Raw genomic sequence first — 19,904 nt, 5'->3', positions numbered from 1 at the left:
TGTCTCTCATGAATAAATAAATAAAATCTTTAAAAAATAAAAGAAATAAAGTAAGCTTCATGCCCAGAGTGGAGCCCAATTGGGGCTTGAACGCACAACCCTGATATCAAGACCTGAGCTGAAGGGACGCCTGGGTGGCTCAGTGGTTGAGCATCTGCCTTTGGCTCAGGTCCTCATCCCAGGGTCCTGGGATAGAGTCCCGCATTGGGTTCCCTGTAGGGAGCCTGCTTCTCCCTCTGCCTATGTCTCTGCCTCTCTCTCTTTGTCTCTCATGAATAAATAAATATTAAGAAGAAAAAAAGAAATGTCTGATTGTATGTACACACATGTGAGTTACGTAAGGACATTTGTCAATAGCTCTAACAGTGGCCAAACAACACAGACCAAATGGCCACCAGTTGGGATTCTGCATTAATTAATCCATGATACTTTAATACAGTGGAGCATTATGTAGTTATTAATATGATAAATATTAGATGTTAGCTGTACTTTATACAAAGTGATGTCATTAAGTAAAAGCACGGGTTACAAACTAGGTAACTAGTTTGTAGTTACTTACTTCCCTTACTTCCATGTGAATTACACGTATGCTGGTGAGTGCTGTGACTGGAATCGGGGAGATTCCTGTGTTCCTGACTTTCGTGCCTCTCTTCACCCAGGGCCATCCCGCTTGCCATTTTCCAGGCAGAGCCCATGGTGAGGAAGCACTTTCTCCGGAAATGGCTTAAGAGTTCTTCCCTCCAAGACTTTGATATTCGCACGGTGAGTGCTGGCTTTGTTACTCTGAGAAGTTTAGGAGGAAGAGTCAACAGCAGAGTATCCCTGATTTGGGTCAGCATTTTGTCTGGAGTCTTCACTCTTGACATCCTCATTTCTCATACACAACGGGTGAGGAGGTAGTTCTGCTTTAAGGCAACCCAGCACTGGGGATGGCTTGGATTCTGGTGCAGGCTTGTGCTTCTTCAGCCATCTGCTAAGTCTGGGATCCTGGGAGTCATCTAGGTGCTCTGCCTCAGTTTCCTTCTCTATATAAAGTAAGTACGTTTCATCCCACAATTTCAAGGTGGGTTAATAAGTACAACACAGGAAACATTCAGAGCAGCACTTGGCCTAGAGTGGAGCAAAGCGCTGCTGCTGCTGCTGCTGCTGCTGCTGCTGCTGCTGCTGCCTCTTCTCCTATACGCTGTTGTCTCTCTCCTGGACCCCCAGATTCTGGATTGGGAGTACTACATCGAGCGGCTAGGGAGTGCCATACAGAAGATCATCACGATCCCTGCAGCTTTGCAGCAGGTGAGGCCTTGCCAGTGTGAACGGCGTCTTGTGCGGCTCAAAAGCCATGCAGACAAATGATCAGTGTCCCTTTTGTGCAGGTAAAGAACCCAGTACCACGCGTCAAGCACCCTGACTGGCTGCACAAGAAACTTTTGGAGAAGAATGATGTCTGCAAGCAGAAGAAGATCAGCGAGCTCTTTGTCCTCGAGGGCAGGAGACAGGTAGTGGGCCTGGGACAGCAGAGCTGCCATTATGACCCCTGTGCGGCCTCCTGCTGCTGCTGTTTGAATGCTTCCATTCAAGTGTCTAGAGTGTTTCTTTTCTTTGTAGAAATGTGTGCCTGACAGTCGACTCTATTTCCCTCTGGGGATCTTCTGGGGTAGGACATACTGGATCTTCTGTTAGGGAGAAGGACTGTTTTCTTCTCTGTGAATAGGGTGGTAATTGGTCTCAGGGACTCTGTGAATTACTGTGCCAGAGACTTCGGTTTTCTTTTTTTCTTCTTTTTTAAAAAAATTTTTTTTTAAAGATTTATTTATTTTATTTATTTATGATAGAGAGAGAAAGAGAGAGAGAGAGAGAGAGGCAGAGACACAGGAGGAGGGAGAAGCAGGCTCCATGCGGGGAGCCCGATGCGGGACTCGATCCCGGGACTCCAGGATCGCGCCCTGGGCCAAAGGCAGGCACTAAACTGCTGAGCCACCCAGGGATCCCCGAGACTTCAGTTTTCTAAATTACAAAATAAAACCCTGTAGAAACCCTAGAAAATACTGAAGGGCTTAGCTAAAATTAGAAAAGCCAAAAGAAAATTCTCAGGTGCTGAAAATGAAAAGTGAACTTTATTATTATTTTTTTTATTACTGACTTTTTTTCCCTAGAAAAGTGAACTTTAAACCAGAGCAGTATACAAACTTACCTGCAAAACAGATTCTCAGGTGGGAATTTTGAAACCTAATTTTATTTTAATTATAAGAGCTATCCCTAGGAGGCGAGGGGAGAAAGATGAAAAGGGTGGAAAGTACACTATCAGTCAGTACTAGCCTAAACAAAGGTAGTGTGGCTGTATTAATGCCAGCAAAATGATCCTTAAGCCAAAAGGTATTTGTAGGGTTAGGATGATTATTAAATAGTACTGAAAGTCCACAGTTTACCAGAAACTGTAATTCTTAAATTAAACCCAATTTAATTTTGAATTACATAATGTAAATATTTACCTGATTAGAAGAAATAATTGACATCCAGTCAAATTTGGGAGATTTTAACAAATCCCTTTCAAATGAAAGATCTAGCAAAACCAAAACACGAATACATAAGGTTGGAGTGACATAGTTGACCAACTATGTTTAGTAACTAACCAGATTCACAGATTCAGTGAATAAATACTGGCTTGCACTCAGTGATCAGGAAATACACACATTCTTGTCAAGAACGTGCATTAGGGGCGCCTGCATAGCTCAGTCAGTGAAGTGTCTGCCTTTGGCTCAGATCACGATCTCAGGGTCCTGAGGTCGAGCCCCACATTGGGCTCCCTGCTCAGCAGGGATTCTTCTCCCTCTCCCTCTGCTGCTCCCCCTGCTCATGCTCTCTCTCCCCCTTTCTTGTGTTCTCTCTCTCTCTCTCTCTCTCTCTCTCTCTCTCAAATAAGTTAATAAAATTAAAAAAAAAAAAGAAAGAACTATGTACAATGACCATGTGCATACCAAAAATGACATCTGTATAATAATAACAAAAAGTAGATTGCAACAGGTTCTAAATAGTTCATATGCAGACCAATTTGTTTGGAAATTTAAAAAAAAATTGTAAATAACTCATGGATCAAAGAAATCATAATGGGAACTAGAAACACTTAATGAAAGTACTAATCCGGGCAGCCCCGGTGGCGCAGCGGTTTAGCACCGCCTGCAGCCCAGGGCGTGATCCTGGAGACCCTGGATCGAGTCCCACGTTGGGCTCGCTGCATGGAGCCTGCTCCTCCCTCTGCTTGTGACTCTGCCTCTCTCTCTCTCTGCATCTCTATGAATAAATTAAAAAAAAAGAAAGTACTAATCCTATCAAAATTTGTGGTATGCAGCTGAAGAGCACCTATGTGTACATTGTATCTGCACAGGTAGATATTAAGAAAGCAAGTAGGAAATTCAGCTTCCAATGAGTCAGAGAGCAGCAGAGTGAGCTGTGGAGGTAGAAAGACAGAAGGTACGAAAGCAAGAACAGGAATGAGGAAAATAACAGTAAAACCCAAACAATCGGGATCCCTGGGTGGCGCAGCGGTTTGGCGCCTGCCTTTGGCCCAGGGCGCGATCCTGGTAGACCCGGGATCGAATCCCACGTCGGGCTCCCAGTGCATGGAGCCTGCTTCTCCCTCTGCCTGTGTCTCTGCCCCTCTCTCTCTCTCTGTGACTATCATTAAAAAAAAAAAAAAAAAAAACCCAAACAATCTTCGAAAAGGCTTAGAAAATGGACAAATCTTTGTCAAGGTAGATGAATCTTTGAGTTTTATTTTAATGAAAACAGACACAATTGTAGACACAGTAAACCCTAAAACAACGTTAGGAATTACCTTTCCCCACTAACCATGTGGGTGAAAGCTTAGATGGAAAGGACTGAATTATTCAAACTGACCTGAAAACCTGACTAGAACTTAAGCCATTAAAACATTGAATCACAAGTGAAAGGAAACAAACCAAATGGTTTTTCATAGGAATTTTTTTTTTAAAGGTTTAATTTATTCATGAGAGACACAGGGAGAGAGAGAGAGAGAGAAAGAGAGAGAGAGATGCAGAGGGAGAAGCAAGCTCCATGCAGGGAGCTCGACATGGGACTCGATCCTGGGTCTCCAGGATCAGGCCCTGGGCTGAAGGTGATGCTAAACCGCTGAGCCACCTGGGCTACCCATAGGAATTTTCACCAAAGTTCTTAAACAGATTATTTCAGAGAATAAGAAAAGAGGAAGAGGCTCCTTAGCTCTTTGGAATGGACCGTATCTATATTATCTGTAGGGGTCTATCTCAAAAACACGTCATTGAGTGGGAAGAGCACAGGTTGCAGTGGGGCTGCGTGCTATGGGACTCTAGAACACCCCAGCCCAAGGGAGGGGAGCAGGTTTGTAGGCTTGGAGTAGAAGAACAGAACACATGGGAAGTGACAGATGCTGTGCTGGGGGCTGGGATGCAGAAAGAAGGTACCCATCCTTTGCAATCGTTTCTTACAAGAAGGAGAGAGTCTTGGAGGAAACATGGAAAAATGTAAATGTGTGCTTCATAGTTGTGGTGTTTGAGTGACATTTTGTTTAACCTCTTCACTATTAGAAATTAGAAATAGATCGGTCAATGACTACCCATCTTTGTGTACAATTATTTTATCCCATTCAGTTGATACCCATATGGTTTATTTCTAGAGGTGGAATTATTTGAGGGATGGTGGCATTTTAAGTCTCCTTTGGGTCTTTGCAGGTGGGCATGGCCCAGGTTCCAGAAGGCACCCAAAGCCTGAGTGCTCCTGACATGGAGGATTTTGGCCTCATGAAGCCATTGCACTTGGCTGTTCCTATTGCCACTAAGAGGAAGCGTGTCCTCTGGGAGAGCCAGGAGGAGTCACACGACCTGGAGCTGACGGTGCCCTGGCAGGAAATCTTGGGGCAGCCTCCAGCCCTTGGAACCACCCAGGTGATAAGCCTTGGAGCCTGGAGGGGCCAGTGGAAGGAGGCAGCAGGGACACCAGCAAGGCCTGAGCTGTGGCAGACTGTCTCCTATGGAGTCTTACGTAGCTTGGGAGCCCCAGGATGGGTCTTGACCTCTGAGGTGGCCAGTAAGAGAGGTTTAGTCCTTATAAGAGACAGCCAGGCCAGGCTTGGAAGCTAGGTCATGTGATTGCTGAAAAAGGCTGTTTCTGATTCGCTGTCTTCATTGTGTCCTCTTCCTGACCTGTTCTGCCATCTGTCCTAGGAAGAGTGGCTGGTTTGGCTCCGGTTCCATAAGAAGAAGTGGCAGCTGCAGGCCCGGCAGCGCCTGGCTTGCAAGAAGAGGCGGTGTGTGGAGGTGGCAGAGGGCGAACCTCTGCCTGGGGCCATGCGAGAAAGGCCTGCCACTGGGTTGGGGGGCTTCCTGCGAAGGACCGCCCGCAGCATCTTGGACCTTCCATGGCAGATTGTGCAGGTGTGGACCGCTATCCATTGACAAGTGGGATGCCTCCAAGGGCAGCAACACAGCCAGTGGGGAAAGGGTGTCTGGCAAGCTCATGATCCTGGGGACCCTCCTGTGGTCTGGCAGGGAAAGGACAGGCCTCTGCTTTGGTGCCCCGGTGATTGGGGCTGGTGCCGGGGAGCACCTCGGAGGCCAGCATTTCCTGTGACCAGATGACACACCTGCTGTGTGCTCTTTCCCTTTCAGATCAGTGAAACCAGCCAGGCTGGTTTATTTAGGCTGTGGGCTGTCATCAGCAGTGACTTGTACTGCATCAGGCTGAACATCCCCCGAGTATTCTATGTCAACCAGCAGGTGGCTAAAGCTGAGGAGGGGCCTTCCTATCGCAAGGTATGAAGTAGCAGGTGTTGCTGGTCACTGTGGTCAGCTGCCTGCTCAGCCTCTGAGGTGGTCTCCACACCAATGGAGGGGGCCTCATGGAGAATGGGGCTTTGTGGATATAGAGCCTACTGAGCCAGGTGACCCTGAGCAAGGAGCCTCTGTTTCCTGAGAACCTTCTTGGGCTGCAATAAGAATTAAAATGGTGTCTTTGAAGCCCTCAGTGACCAAAGTTGCCAATGTCATCCTGGGTGCATTATCCTCTTGTGTCCGATGTCCATGTAGCAGGGCAAGGACGAGGTAGATATCTGTCTGGAGAGGCTGGAGGCCTTTCTCCATAGGCTTTTCTGATATTAACAGCTTCCCTGGGATACACTTCAATGCCACATGACTCATTTAAAGTGTGCTATTCAGTGGCTCTTAATGTGTGTCTGTCATGCGGCATCTGCCACAGTCTGCCGTAGAACCTTTTTATCACCCTCAAAAGAAACCAGGACCCTTAGCAGTCTCCCCTTCCAGCCCATGGTAACCACCACACAACGTTTTGCCTCTGGATTATCCAGTCATGGATGTTTTATGTAAGTGGAATCCACATAACTTTGAGCTCCACCCAAAGCTCATTTACTGAGGCTGTCGGCGCACATTTCTCAGTTGGGCACTAACAAGCTGATGTCTAGTTTATAACTGGGAACTAGACTGTAGAGGCTTTCTGGAGAAGGTGAGATTCAGTTCTGACCAAGGATTCAGCAGAGTGTGGGCCCAGAAAGGGCAGCAGAGAACATATGATCTGAATTCCTATGCTTTTCTTAGATGCAGTGCAGCTTTGCAACTTCAGAGGGGAACATCTTTTGGGGGGATATTTTCCTGTTGAGTGCCCTCTCCTCTCCCCAAGGTCCCCCTGTACTCTTTTGGCTCCTCTAGAGCAGTCTTCTGACCAGGCAAAAAAGGTTCCTCTCAGGTTAAACCCAGCAGACAGCAGGAAAATAAACTGGGAACACCTACTCCCTTGCAGTCTGAGCGTTCCTCTGCTTTTCGGGAAGCTTCAGGCTGCCTCTCAAAGTAATAGAGCTTTCGGTTTTGTTCATTAGAAGAAATGGGCTCTAGGTGGTTCACTCTGTGCTTGTGGGCTCCAGAAGCCCTAGGACTGTTTAAGTGATGCACATGTGTGTTTAACAGATATCACCACTTAGCCTTGTGACAAGGTCAACCCTCTGTTGTCACCAGGTCAGCCGAGTCCTTCCTCGCTCCAACATGGTCTACAACCTCTATGAGTACTCCGTGCCTGAGGACATGTACCAGGAACATATCAATGAAATCAATACTGAGTTATCAGCCCCAGACATTGAGGGCGTGTATGAGACTCAGGTAACAATCTTCCCAGCTCAACTGAGCAGGGATGGATCCATCTTGATGAGATGGAGGAGGGGGACTCCATATGGCATGGACAGCCTTGTGGCCCAGCTATGTGTCTACTGAAGACACGGTGACCCTGCCCCATCTGCCCTCTTCCAGGTTCCATTACTCTTCCGTGCCCTAGTGCAGCTGGGCTGTGTCTGTGTGGTCAATAAACAGCTGGTGAGGCACCTTTCAGGCTGGGAAGCAGAAACCTTTGCTCTCGAGCACCTGGAGATGCGCTCTCTGGCTCAGTTCAGCTACCTGGAACCAGGTATGATACATGCCAGCTACCCATGCCTGGTCCAACCTCCCACACTCCTCAGGGTGACGGCCATGTTCTCCTACAGGGAGCATCCGCCACCTCTACCTGTACCATCATGCACAGGGCCACAAAGCACTCTTCGGCTTGTTCGTGCCCTCCCAGCGCAGAGCATCTGTGTTTGTGTTGGACACTGTGAGTTCCTGGCAAGAGGCTGGGGGAGGGGCAGACCTTTGGGCAGATCTAGCCTTCACCGACCAGTGCCTGCGGAGATTGTGTCTGAAGTAGAGCCATAGAGGGGCCCTGCCACCCACAGCTGCACAGGGAGAGGGCTGACGTGGCCTCTGTTGGTCCAGGTGCGAAGCAACCAGATGCCCAGCCTCAGCGCTCTTTACTCAGCCGAGCACAGCCTTCTGATGGAGAAAGTGGGCCCCGAGCTCCTGCCTCCTCCCAAACACACTTTTGAAGTTCGGGCGGAAACTGACATGAAAACCATCTGCAGAGCCATCCAGCGCTTCCTGCTGGCCTACAAAGTGAGTGCAGTCAGGCTTCTGTGTGTGAGCCCCTCCCCTAGCCTGGGTCCTGCTAGCTGCTTTCTTCTGGTATGTCCAGGAGGAGCGCCGTGGGCCCACACTCATCGCTGTTCAGTCCAACTGGGATCTAAAGAGGCTGGCTGGCGAGGTTCCTGTCCTAGAGGAATTCCCACTAGTGCCTGTCCACGTGGCAGATAAGATCAGCTATGGAGTCCTGGACTGGCAGCGCCTTGGAGCCCGGCGCATGATCCGCCACTACCTCAACCTGGACACCTCTCTGTCACAGGCCTTCGAGATGAGCAGGTGAATGGAATGAAGGGAGTTTCACTGTGTTTCTGAGCTCTGACTTCTTTGCCATTTGCTCGTTGACTTTCTGGGGCTGACCCCATGTCCCTGTGCAGGTACTTCCACATCCCCATTGGTAATCTGCCTGAGGACATCTCCACCTTTGGCTCCGACCTCTTCTTTGCCCGCCATCTCCAGCGCCACAGCCACCTGCTCTGGCTGTCCCCTACGTCACGCCCTGACCTGGGTGGCAAGGAGGCTGATGACAATCGCCTTGTCATGGAATTCGATGACCAGGCCAGCGTGGAGATCAATTGTCCAGGCTGCTACTCTACAGGTGGGTGCTCGAGGCACATGGGGTCCACACCTGCTAGTGTTTCTGCCATTTATTGCCATTCATTGGTGGTGGGAATGCCTACTCATGGATGCTCAGCGCTTGGCTGTGCCGGTGTGGGAAATGAGTGTGCAGGAGCCTCTGCAGGTATGAGATAAGCAAGGGAGGGCTCCATCGGCTGCTCAGTGATGGTTTTGTCAGCCACCCCTAGCTTCCCTGAGTACCTAGCAGTATGTTTTCTGAGATACTGCTTGCTGTAGTTGGACTGAAGATACAAGAGGGTTGTTGGACAAGTTCGTTTCTCTGTATGCAGTGTGTGTGGAGCTGGACATCCAAAACCTGGCTGTCAACACCATCCTGCAGTCCCACCATATCAATGACAAGGAGGGGGCTGACAGCATGGGCATCAGCTTTGATGTGATCCAGCAAGCCTCTCTGGAGGACATGATCACTGGCAACCAGGCCGCCTGCACCCCAGCCAGCTACGATGAGACAGCCCTCTGCTCCAGCGCCTTCAGGTATCCAGGAACCTTCCTCCTTGAGAATGTCCCCTTGACTCTTTGTTTTTTTGTATCCTGTCCCCTTCCTAGGCAGAACAGCTGAGTTTGGGATCTAGAAGGAACATTAGAAACTCTTTTACCTTTCCCCTTGTTTTAGAAAATTAAGAACTAAGTTATTGGGGCTTCCCCCCGCTCCACGTGGCAGAGCCAGAAGCTCACAGGGGTCCAGGCTCTTTCCTCCATTTACTGCTTAGCTATCCGTTGAGCATTGTGTTCTGGCCAGAAGCATGCTGTAGGTGTTGAGGCCTGAGGGTGCAGGAGAGGGCCCAACAATGAGGTCTCCACAGTGAGGAGGGAGGTGACGGAGTAGGGGGATGCTGGTGACAAAGGGGACACCCTGTGCACCTTTTTTCCAGGATCCTGAAGAGCATGGTAGTGGGCTGGGTGAAGGAGATCACACAGTACCGCAACGTCTATGCTGACAACCAGGTGATGCACTTTTACCGCTGGCTCCGGTCCCCATCATCACTGCTCTATGACCCTGTGCTGCACCGCACACTCCACAACATGATGAAGAAGCTCTTTCTGCAGTGAGTGCTGTCTGTGGCTTGCCCCAGGTCATGCTGAACTCTCAGTCCCCAAAACCAGAGATATGGCCAGCCAACACCTCTGATCAGGAGCTCACTTCGGGGCTGGTGGCCCATGGCAGTAAAGGTCCTGGGGAAGGGTTAGCTGCTGTCACAGGCTGCAGCATCCTTCAGAGGTGTGCTGTGTGGTACAGTCTTTCTGCCCCCTTGTGATACAAGTCATCCTGCCCTGTGTTTGCTGTTCTACACCTCTAGTTAACAGTAGACCTTGGAGATGCACGTGTGGATGTGTCATCCTAACGGGCATTCAGGCTGCTGTCAGAACTTCAGTTGCTGTAGATCACCAAGCAAGAATAGTCATGTGAATGTATCTGGAGAGTAGTCTCCAGCAAGTACCACTGATGCAGGTTTGGTAGATGTCATAACTAAATAGAAAAATACTAATTTGATTTATAGTGACACATGTTCTCCATGGAAGTTGTACAGCTGATCGTACTAACAGCAGTCATTAAGAATGTGTGTCCCCAGGCCCACCAACACGGCAGACACTGGTACCAGCCTCCTGCCATAAAATGCTATCTGGGCATACTCTTAATTTTCAATCCTTATTATAAAAGAATTTGAATTTTCTTTTCACATCCTTTGCTCATTTCTCTGTAGTTTTATTGTTTTTTTTTCCTCATTGATTTATAGCGGTTCTTTCTACATAAAAATTAGCCATTTTTGGGTGATATAAATTGCATGTTTTTTCCTGTCTTTGATGATCTTTTCTTTTGCTTATGGTGGGTTTTTGCCCTGCAGAAATCTTTATTCATTGTTACTTCTGGATTTCAAGCATATTTAGAATAGCTTTTTAGCTCAGGATCATCAGCTTGTTTTTTATGGTGTCTTGTGGTTTCTCTGTGGCATTTTGATCAGTGGTTCTAACCTTGGTCTGCAGGCTCATCGCCGAGTTCAAGCGCTTGGGGTCATCTGTCGTCTATGCCAACTTCAACCGCATCATCCTCTGCACGAAAAAGCGGCGGATCGAGGATGCCATTGCTTACATGGAGTACATCACCAGCAGGTGTTCACATTTCTGGATTTCTGCTGCTTCTCTTGTTCTCCTCTGATACCATTTAACTTCTGCTGCGGGACTTCATGTCAGGAGCTTATAATATGGATCTGTTCGCCATGAACACTTTCTGCCAGTGGATATCCAAAGATATCCAAAGGAACCTTTATTTTACCTTTTTTTTTTTTATTTTTTTATTTTTTTTATTTTACCTTTTTTAAAAGATATTTTTGCTGGCATAGAATTATAGGTAGATCTGATTTAAAAGTTTTTTTTGTTTTTCTCTGTATTTCTTTTTGGGTAATTTCCTTAATTGCATCTTTAAACTCACTTATCATCTCCTCAGGGTTCAGTCTGCTGTTCATCTTATCTGTTGGAGTTTTCATATCTAGATGCCTGGTGGGGGTCTTAGGTATTCCTAGAGTCTACTCGGCATGCTCTGTCTTCGTTCTAGCTCTGTGACTACATAGAATTCAGGTTTAATAAGCTTCACAGTGTCCTGTTTTGTGCAGTATAACACTTGTTTCAGCTCTAATTTGTATTCAGTTGATAGATTTTTCTCTTGATTCTGGGTTTTCTCTGCTCCTTTGCTGACCTTGTGATGCCAGATTAGATGCCAGCAATTGTGAATCCATGTGAATGCTTGTCTGTTGGATACTTTTGCATTTTATTCTTCTGTAAATATTCTAGAGCTTTGTTACTAGGAAGCAGATTGACCCTTTCTGGCATTTTTGAAGATCTGTAGGCAGGGCAAGATCCAGGTTTAGTCTAGAGCTCATTATTCCTCACTGTTGAAGCAAGCCTGTTGCAAGCACAGCTTGGGTGCCTCATGAGTTACGAGGCTGTCAGTGGTGGGATCACGCACTCTGCGGTCCTTGTTCTAGCTTCATGTGGTCTTCTTGCACACATGTGCCATGCCCTGTGGCATGCTTAGGGCCAGCCTGGGGAAGTCTCATGGTCTTACGCAGCTCTCACTTCTCTGGTCCCCTTTGCACCAGTTCTTGCCACTCCCTCCTGGTTGGTACAGAAATCGCCTTAGTGTTGGGTTTATCATGTTCTCTAGAAAGTTTGAGAACAGATATAATCTGAATCCACTAAGTTTTGTGTTTTTTTTTAAAGATTTTATTTATTCATGAGAGACACAAGGAGAGAGAGAGGCAGAGACATAAGCAGAGGGAGAAGCAGGTTCCCTGTGGGGAGCGTGATGCGGGACTCAATCCCAGGACCCCAGGATCATGCCCTGAGGCAAAGGCAGATACTCAACCACTGAACCACCCAGGTGTCCCAAATTTGTTTTTAAATAAGTGGAGGATAAGCAGATAGGTATGAAAATAAAAGAAGAAAAGTGGAGAAAAAGGAAAACTATTGATTTCATTTAAACAGTTTCTGTTTTGATTCTTTTTAGCATCCATTCTAAAGAGATCTTCCATTCCTTGACAATATCTTTCTCTCGGTGCTGGGAATTTCTTCTCTGGATGGATCCCTCTAACTATGGTGGAATCAAAGGAAATGTTCCATCTAGTATCCACTATGGACAGGTAAGACATAACCATCTTGGAGAGCTGAGGCTGGAATCTGAAATGACTTTGAGGTCCATATTTGTATCTTTGCACACACTGATGGTTATGGGCTGAGTGCCTGGCGTGGTTCTCAGCCACATCCTGCAGTATATTCAAGAGCATGCTGCTCCTCCTGTGGAGTCTGTGAGGGAAGATTAGCGAGTAAGCAGGTGTAGAGGGTGGAGCACCAGCAGTGGTGAGGGCTCAGAATAAACACAAAGCAGGGTAAGGGCAGAGAGCAGGCTGTGGGGCAGGGGCTGATTTAGATGGGAAGGTTGTGCAGGGCTCTAAGGAGAGGACAGGCAAGCGAGGCTGGAAGAACTGGGCCAGGAGCCGGTGTCAGATTGCCATGTCAATGGGGTAGGGTTGGGCTTGTGGTCACAAGTGCAGCACAGAGCGGCGAGGGCCAGGCCACTTGGGCACACAGGCTGAGTTGGAGATTTGGTTTTTAGTGATGGAGAGATCGTGAGTGGGGACATGTCAGGGCCTGACTTCTACTAGGGCCCCACATCGTGGACAACACCGTAGGTCAGGCCTCGAGTAGCAGCCCAGTTAGCATTGGCCCAAGGGAGGGTGTAGGGCGGGTAGGGTCAGCAAGACAGACTCAGGTGGGTTTTGAAGGTGGAGGGAACAGGTCAGTGGAATGGATATAGTTGACATCTGGGGGTTTGGGTGGTACCCAGGGGTGTGGAGCCATGTGTCTATTACAGATAGATGGGGAAGGAGAGCAAGTATGGGGTGAGGGGAGCATGCTTAGCCAGGGCATGAGGTGTGCACAAGGTCAAGCTGCCCTTGGTGCTGGGACTGGGTGGGAGACCGGGCTGGCCTCCGTACTAAGTGGTTGGGGGATGGCTGCCCTCCTTGCTGAGTAAGAGGTCCTGTGGGGACCCCAGTGGGAGTAGAGTGTAAGTATTGTAGCTGGATCAAGAGAAAGGCAGTGGTGGTTGCTGCTCTAAGGATACGGGCTCATGCCAGAGTTGATGTGTTGATGTGAAAGGCCCCCTTGAGAAGGGAATTTGGTAACACAGGAGGTATCTGTAGTAGGGCTGTATGGATAGAATTGTCTCCATCTCAGAAGATCTGGGGTTCAGACAAGAGAACTACACCCCAGGTCACCTGCTTGTGACTCTTCCCTACCTGGGAGGAGGGGAGTTGAAAAATTTTAAAGTGAGTTCTCTGGAAGAACAAAATGAGCATCACAATCACCATATCTGGATTGCTTCTACACATTGGGTGCATTACATATGTGACCTCATCCTCAGCGCCATCCTGTGGAAATCGTACCCAGGCCCAGGGATGTGGACTAGATGAGCATCACAGTAGGCAGGTGGGGTCAGTAGACCCAAGTGTAAAATGACTTGTGCACTTCCTGCTGTGTGATACTGCTACGGCAAAGTCACAGCTGGGTCTTTGTGTCTGTATTACAGCAAGACTCCCAAAAAGGGGGCAGAGTAGAGGAGGAGGAGGAGGAGGAGGAAGAGGAGGAGGAAGGCAAACAGGAGCCAGATGTGGAGGACATGCTGGAAAACAACTGGAACATTGTGCAGTTCCTGCCACAGGCAGCCTCCTGCCAGAGCTACTTCCTCATGATTGTTTCAGGTGAGCCATCCACACTAGCCACTGTGTCTGAGTTATGTGGTGGGAATAACATGGCTCTGGTGTGTTTGCATAGCAAGAAGGTAAACAATTGGAAAATAAACCCCGGCAACTAGAGTTCCAGATGCCCCGATTGCACACCTCCCTGCAAGGTGGAGAGGAGACCCCTGTCTTCTGCCCAGGGCCTCAGCCTTTTCCAGAACCCAGTGAGAATGGCTGCCCTCAGACGAGTCACCAAAGGGTTCATGGTTCTGCCCTAAGACTTGTCTGTGCACAAATAGGAGTAAAAATAAGTAGAAAAGATTAGAAGTTTCCTGAATCAATCCCCACTGGTAGGTCTTTAAGGCCTAACTTGTGTCAGAAAGTCCTAAGTCTGATGTAGGGCTAAGGGTTCAGCGTTCAAAAAATAATATGGTTCAGTATTTATACATCAGGGTGTCTGGAGTGGCTATGCACATGAAGTGTGTGAATTTTCCTCTGTAACAGCCCATTGCTGCACGAGCAGGTAAGGACAAGCACGGCAGAGAGGCCTGCTGATACATGGCGACCATGGCCGTTCTGTGCTGTGCACATTTCTGTGTGCTTTGGAATGGATATGGCTGCTGGAGTTGTCCAGAGGTGGTGTGCAGTCCAGCTTTGGTTCTGTTGTGGGCCATTCTGTGGCCCTGCCCAGCGTACAGGTGGATGGTGGTGCCAGGCATCCAACCCCCCACGACCCCCCCGCTTCTCCAGCTGAGCGTGGTCCACCAACAGCCGCAGGCAGACCCCTCAAGGTTGCCCTCTCTCCACAGCATACATCGTGGCCGTGTACCACAGCATGAAGGAGGAGCTGCGGCGCAGTGCCCCAGGGGGCACACCCCTGAGATGGCGGGGGCCCAGCCAGCTCTCCCAGGATGCCCCGGCCTCCAGTGCCCTTCCTGGTGAGCATGCCCTCACCGTGTCCCAGGGATCCTCAGGGCCTGCCCTCCATGTCCTGCTGTGGCTCAGTGGGGAGCTCAACTATGGTCCCTGCCCTCCTAGGAATGATCACCTTCTCCCAAGACTACGTGGCCAACGAGCTGACTCAGAACTTCTTCACCATCACTCAGAAGATTCAGAAGAAAGTCACAGGCTCCCGGAGCTCCACTGAGCTCTCCAGCATGTTTCCTGCCCTTCCAGGTTCTCACTTGCTGCTCAACAACCCCGCATTGGAGTTTATCAAGTACGTGTGCAAGGTGAGGCTGCAGCACCCATGTGCGAGGCAGGGATTCTCACACTAGCGAGGGTGTGCTAGGGGCTGGGAGGGCAGGAGGGTGGCCAGGTGCCTGGGTGCTGGCATGCTGGTGTGCACAGAGGTGGGAGTACATTCTTGTGGACTCCCCCACCCTCACTACCCATTCTGTGCAGCTGCTGTGTGAGTCATTTGGGATGAGAAGTGGATGGGACAGGAAAGACCCCTATCCTCATGGAGCCTGCACTCCAGTGAGGGGAGGACATGTGAGGAAGATGGGGCCCCCAGTGAGACCCTGTTGACCCAGAGGGCCTGGTCAGGTGCACCCCGTGCACCCCAGGAGGAACAGGATGCAAAGGCCTTGAGGTAGCATGATCTGGGGTTGCTGCTAAAAGAGACATGCAGAGTGGGCATGAAATGGCAGATGCTTGCAGATCTCATGGCTGGTGGGTCCAGGGACAGGCTCCCATAAGGAGTGGGCTGTGGTGGAGCCGCAGGGGAGAGCTTGCTCTGTTGCTAAATGCCTCTCTGGGAAGGCAGGCTGAGTCAGCGATGGGATAGCATTACTAGATGGCAACCATGCAGGCGTCACCTCTTACAGAGAGAGCACTTTGCTGTGCATCAAGTTACCTCCCCGCAAACTGCCTTTCGGTGACAGGATGCTCCAGGCTCAGGTGACTGCCGCTGGTAGTGGAGAGGTAGTTTAGCATGCTGTTTCCCTGCTTTGGTGGACTTCAGAATTCTCAAGGTTTATTTATTTCTTTATTTTTTCAAGGTTTATCTTTAATTGAAGGATAACTTATGTACGATGAGATCTCACAGTTTTTAGTCCGTGTCCTGTGAGCTTTGGCAAAGGCATACAGTCGTGTCTCCAGCACAGTCAGGATGCAGAACATTTATCATCCTGCACACCCACCTCGGCGTGCACTCCTCTGTCCCATCTGTCCTGTGTCCCTGTACTTAATGAAATTCACACACAGTAAGACCTACTCTTTGGAGGGCAGTCATTGGAGTTTCGCAGAGGGATGGAGCTGGGCCCCCAACAGCAAGGTTCCCACCATCACCACCTGGGTGAACTCCCCCTGCTTGCCTGGCACCACTGACCTGTCCCTGCACTGTCACCTCTTCCAGAATATGACATCGTGGATGATGTAGCCTTTTAGGTCTGGCTTCTTCCCCTTAGCAGAATGGCTCTGCAGTTCTTCCAGATTGTCCCATGTTTCAGTATTTTGTTTCTGTGGCTGAGTGGCACCCCATTGTGCAGAAGAACCACGGTTTGTTGTTCACTGGTTAAAAGTACATCTGGGTTTTTATTTTTTTATTTTTAATAGCAAGGCTGCTATAAACATTCTTTTTTTTTTTTTTTTTTTAAAGATTTTATTTATTCATAGAGATGCAGAGAGAGAGAGAGAGAGAGAGAGGCAGAGACACAGGCTGAGGGAGAAGCAGGCTCCATGCAGAGAGCCTGACGTGGGACTTGATCCAGGGTCTCCAGATCACGCCCTGGGCTGCAGGCGGCGCTAAACCGCTGCACCGCTGGGGCTGCCCTCCTTTTTTTTTTTTTTTTTAAATTTGTATTTATTTATGATAGTCACACAGAGAGAGACAGAGACAGAGACAGAGACACAGGCAGAGGGAGAAGCAGGCTCCATGCACCGGGAGCCCGACGTGGGATTTGATCCCGGATCTCCAGGATCGTGCCCTGGGCCAAAGGCAGGCGCTAAACCGCTGTGCCACCCAGGGATCCCTATAAACATTCTTATATAGGTTGTTTTTTTGTTTTTTTGGTTTTTTTTTTTTTTTTTTTTTTGAAGATTTTATTTATTCATGAGAGGCACAGAGAGAGAGAGAGAGACAGAGGGAGAAGCAGGTTCCATGCAGGGAGCCCAGCATGGGACTCGATCCCGGATCTCCAGGATCACGCCCTGGACTGAAGACGGTGCTAAACCACTGAGCCACCCGGACTGCCCTCTTATATAGGTTTTTGTGTGAACAAAGTTTCATTTTATTGGATAAAAATGGAGGGGGATTTCTGGGTCACATCCTAAGTGCATTCTTCTAAAGAGGCTGCTCCAGTGTGCATTCCCCCTGGTGGTGTATGACAAGATCCCAGCTGTTCCACATACCTCTAGGAACTTGGTAATCTTCAAAAATTTAGCTGTTCAGATAAGTGTGTGGTGGTATCTCATTATGTTTTTAATTTGTATTTCCCCAATACTGACAATGCTGTGTATTTTTTTCACATGGTGTTTTTTGTCCATATGTCTTCAGTGAAATATCCAAAGTTTTTTGCCCATTATTTAAAACAGGGTTATTTTTCTACTTTTGAGGTTTTTTTTTTTTAAAGGTTATTTTTATTTATTTCAGAAAGAGAGAACATGAGCGGGGGCAGAGAGAGAGGGAGAAGCAGACACCCCGCTGAGTGGGGAGCCTGACTTGGGACTCAATCCCAGGATCCTGAGATTGTGACCTGAGTCAAAGGCAGACACTTAACTGGCTGAGCCACCCAAGTACTCATTATTTTAGTTTTAAAAGTTCTTTATATATTGTGGATGTAAGTCCTTTATCAAATATGTGATGTCTAAATATTTTCTTCCAAACCTTTACCTACCTTTACCTACCTTTTCAAAATTCTCAACAGTATTTTTAGGTGAGTGGATCTTAGCTTTGATTTGTCAATTTTTTTTTCTTTGGGGGAGGGGAGGAGAAGGGCAGACAGAGAGGGAGAGAGAATCCTAAGGCATAGAGCCCAACATGGGGCTGGATCTCACAACCTTGAGGTCATGACCTGAGGCTTAACTGACTCAGCCACCCAGGTGCCCCTGAGTTAATTTTTATAGAGTGTGCAGGCTGCAGATTGAGGTTAATATTTCTGTGTAAGTGTGTCTGATTATCCCAATACGATTTATTTGAAAAGATTGTCCTTTGTAACTTTTTCAAAACGTAACTGGCCATAAATATATATATATATATATATATATATACATACACATACATATGGGTCTTTTTCTGAATCTCCATCAGTCTCCTTGTCTATTTTCCAACACTATGTTGTCTTGATTTATGTGACTGTTGAGTCTTAAAACCAGATGGTGTGAATGCCTCAACTTCGTTTTGTTGTTGGTCTTTTCAAGATTGTTCTGGCTTTTCTGTCTAGTTCATTTGCTTTAAATATAAATTTTTGAATCAGTATATGAGGTTTTTTTTTTCCTTTTTAGATTTTATTTATTTAACAAAGAGAGAGCACAAGCAGAGGGAGCAGCAGAGGGGAGGGAGAAGCAGACACCCTGCTGAGCAGGGAGCCCGATATGGGACTTGATCCCAGGACCCGGAGATCTTGACCTGAGCTGAAGGCTCACCCAGCCGAACTACCCAGGCACCCCAGTCTATCAGTTCTATCCAGAAGAAAAAAAAAAAATCCCTTTCAAATGTTGATTGGAGTCATTTTAACCTATAGATTAACTTAGGGAGAATTAACATTTTAGTGCTGAGACTACTCAATTCGTGAACCATTGTATCTTTCCATTTATTTGGGTCATCTTTGGTTTTCTTCATCAGTGTTTTGAGGTTTTCAGCATATAAATAATTGCACACATTTGCACTTAAAGTTTTCAGGTTGTTTGGTCCCATTGTGATGGCAGTGACTTCTTTTAAACTTGTTTCCAGCTGTTCATTGCTAATATATAGAGATACATGGATATTTGTATATTGACCGTGTATCTTGTATCACATCTTTTTTATCCATTCATTATCAATGGACACTTGGGGTGCTTCCATAATTTGACTATTGTAAATAATGCTGCAGTAAACATAGGGGTGCATATATCTTTTTCAGTTAGTGTTTTCATTTTCTTTAAGTAAATACCCAGTAGTGGAATTACTGGATCATATAGTAATTCTAGTTTTAACTTTCTGAGGAACCTCCATACTGTTTTTCACAGTGACTGCACCAGTTTGCATTCCTACTAACTGCCCATGAGGGTTCCCTTTTCTCTGCATCCCACCAACACCTGTTCTTTCTTATATTGATTTTAGCCCTTCTGACAGGTGTGAGGTAATATCTGATTCTGGTTTTGATTTGTATTTCCCTGATGATGAGGGATGTTGAGCATCTTTTCACATGTCTATTGGCCACCTGGCTATGGCACTCTTTTTTTTTTTTTTTTTTTTTTTTAAGATTTTATGTATTCCTGAGAGACAGGCAGAGACACAGGCAGAGAGAGAGAGAGAGAGAGAGAGAAGCAGGCTCCATGCAGGGAGCCTAATGTGGGACTCGATCCCAGGACTTCAGGATCACACCCTGAGCCAAAGGCAGACACTCAACTGCTGAGCCACCCAGGCGTCCCTGACACTGATTTTTTTTAATTAATTAATTAATTAATTAATTTATGATAGTCACACAGAGAGAGAGGCAGAGACACAGGCAGAGGGAGAAGCAGGCTCCATGCACCGGGAGCCCGACATGGGATTCGATCCCGGGTCTCCAGGATCGCGTCCTGGGCCAAAGGCAGGCGCCAAACCACTGCGCCACCCAGGGATCCCCCCTGACACTGATTTTTAAATAATGATCCAGCCTTGCATTCCTGGGATATATCCCACTTGATCATGATGTGCTATTCATTTTATGTATTGGTGGGTTCAGTTTGTTGGTATTTTATTGGGGATTTTTGAGTGTACATGATGGTTGTTGGTCTGTTATTTTCCTGTACTGTCTTTATCTGGTATCAGGGTGATGTTAGCCTTATAAAGTCACTTAGATGTGTTTTCCTTTTGGTGTGTCCTAGTAGATACTGTGTAGAATGT

At 47.6% G+C, this 19,904-nt stretch overlaps 1 protein-coding gene across 2 annotated transcripts in view; it reads left to right on the top strand.

Annotated features, from left to right (window-relative positions):
- Positions 1-19,904, top strand: part of POLE (DNA polymerase epsilon, catalytic subunit) — a 51,053-nt gene that overhangs the window by 27,385 nt on the left and 3,764 nt on the right. The window contains exons 27-45 of one of the 2 annotated variants that reach the window (XM_041729063.1): positions 660-762; positions 1,210-1,290; positions 1,371-1,493; positions 4,722-4,934; positions 5,214-5,423; positions 5,658-5,801; positions 7,014-7,154; positions 7,302-7,455; positions 7,532-7,638; positions 7,800-7,976; positions 8,056-8,279; positions 8,378-8,598; positions 8,909-9,113; positions 9,512-9,685; positions 10,623-10,748; positions 12,142-12,274; positions 13,723-13,894; positions 14,683-14,811; positions 14,912-15,105. In XM_041729063.1, the coding sequence (XP_041584997.1) occupies positions 660-762; positions 1,210-1,290; positions 1,371-1,493; positions 4,722-4,934; positions 5,214-5,423; positions 5,658-5,801; positions 7,014-7,154; positions 7,302-7,455; positions 7,532-7,638; positions 7,800-7,976; positions 8,056-8,279; positions 8,378-8,598; positions 8,909-9,113; positions 9,512-9,685; positions 10,623-10,748; positions 12,142-12,274; positions 13,723-13,894; positions 14,683-14,811; positions 14,912-15,105 (3,031 nt within the window). The remainder of the gene's footprint in view (positions 1-659; positions 763-1,209; positions 1,291-1,370; positions 1,494-4,721; positions 4,935-5,213; positions 5,424-5,657; positions 5,802-7,013; positions 7,155-7,301; positions 7,456-7,531; positions 7,639-7,799; positions 7,977-8,055; positions 8,280-8,377; positions 8,599-8,908; positions 9,114-9,511; positions 9,686-10,622; positions 10,749-12,141; positions 12,275-13,722; positions 13,895-14,682; positions 14,812-14,911; positions 15,106-19,904) is intronic. The other variant, XM_041729064.1, reaches the window with a different exon arrangement.

This window comes from Vulpes lagopus, chromosome 14 (genome assembly GCF_018345385.1).
Source record: "Vulpes lagopus strain Blue_001 chromosome 14, ASM1834538v1, whole genome shotgun sequence".
NCBI classification, from domain to species: domain Eukaryota; kingdom Metazoa; phylum Chordata; class Mammalia; order Carnivora; family Canidae; genus Vulpes; species Vulpes lagopus.
This window is presented reverse-complemented; position numbering and strand designations above follow the sequence as displayed.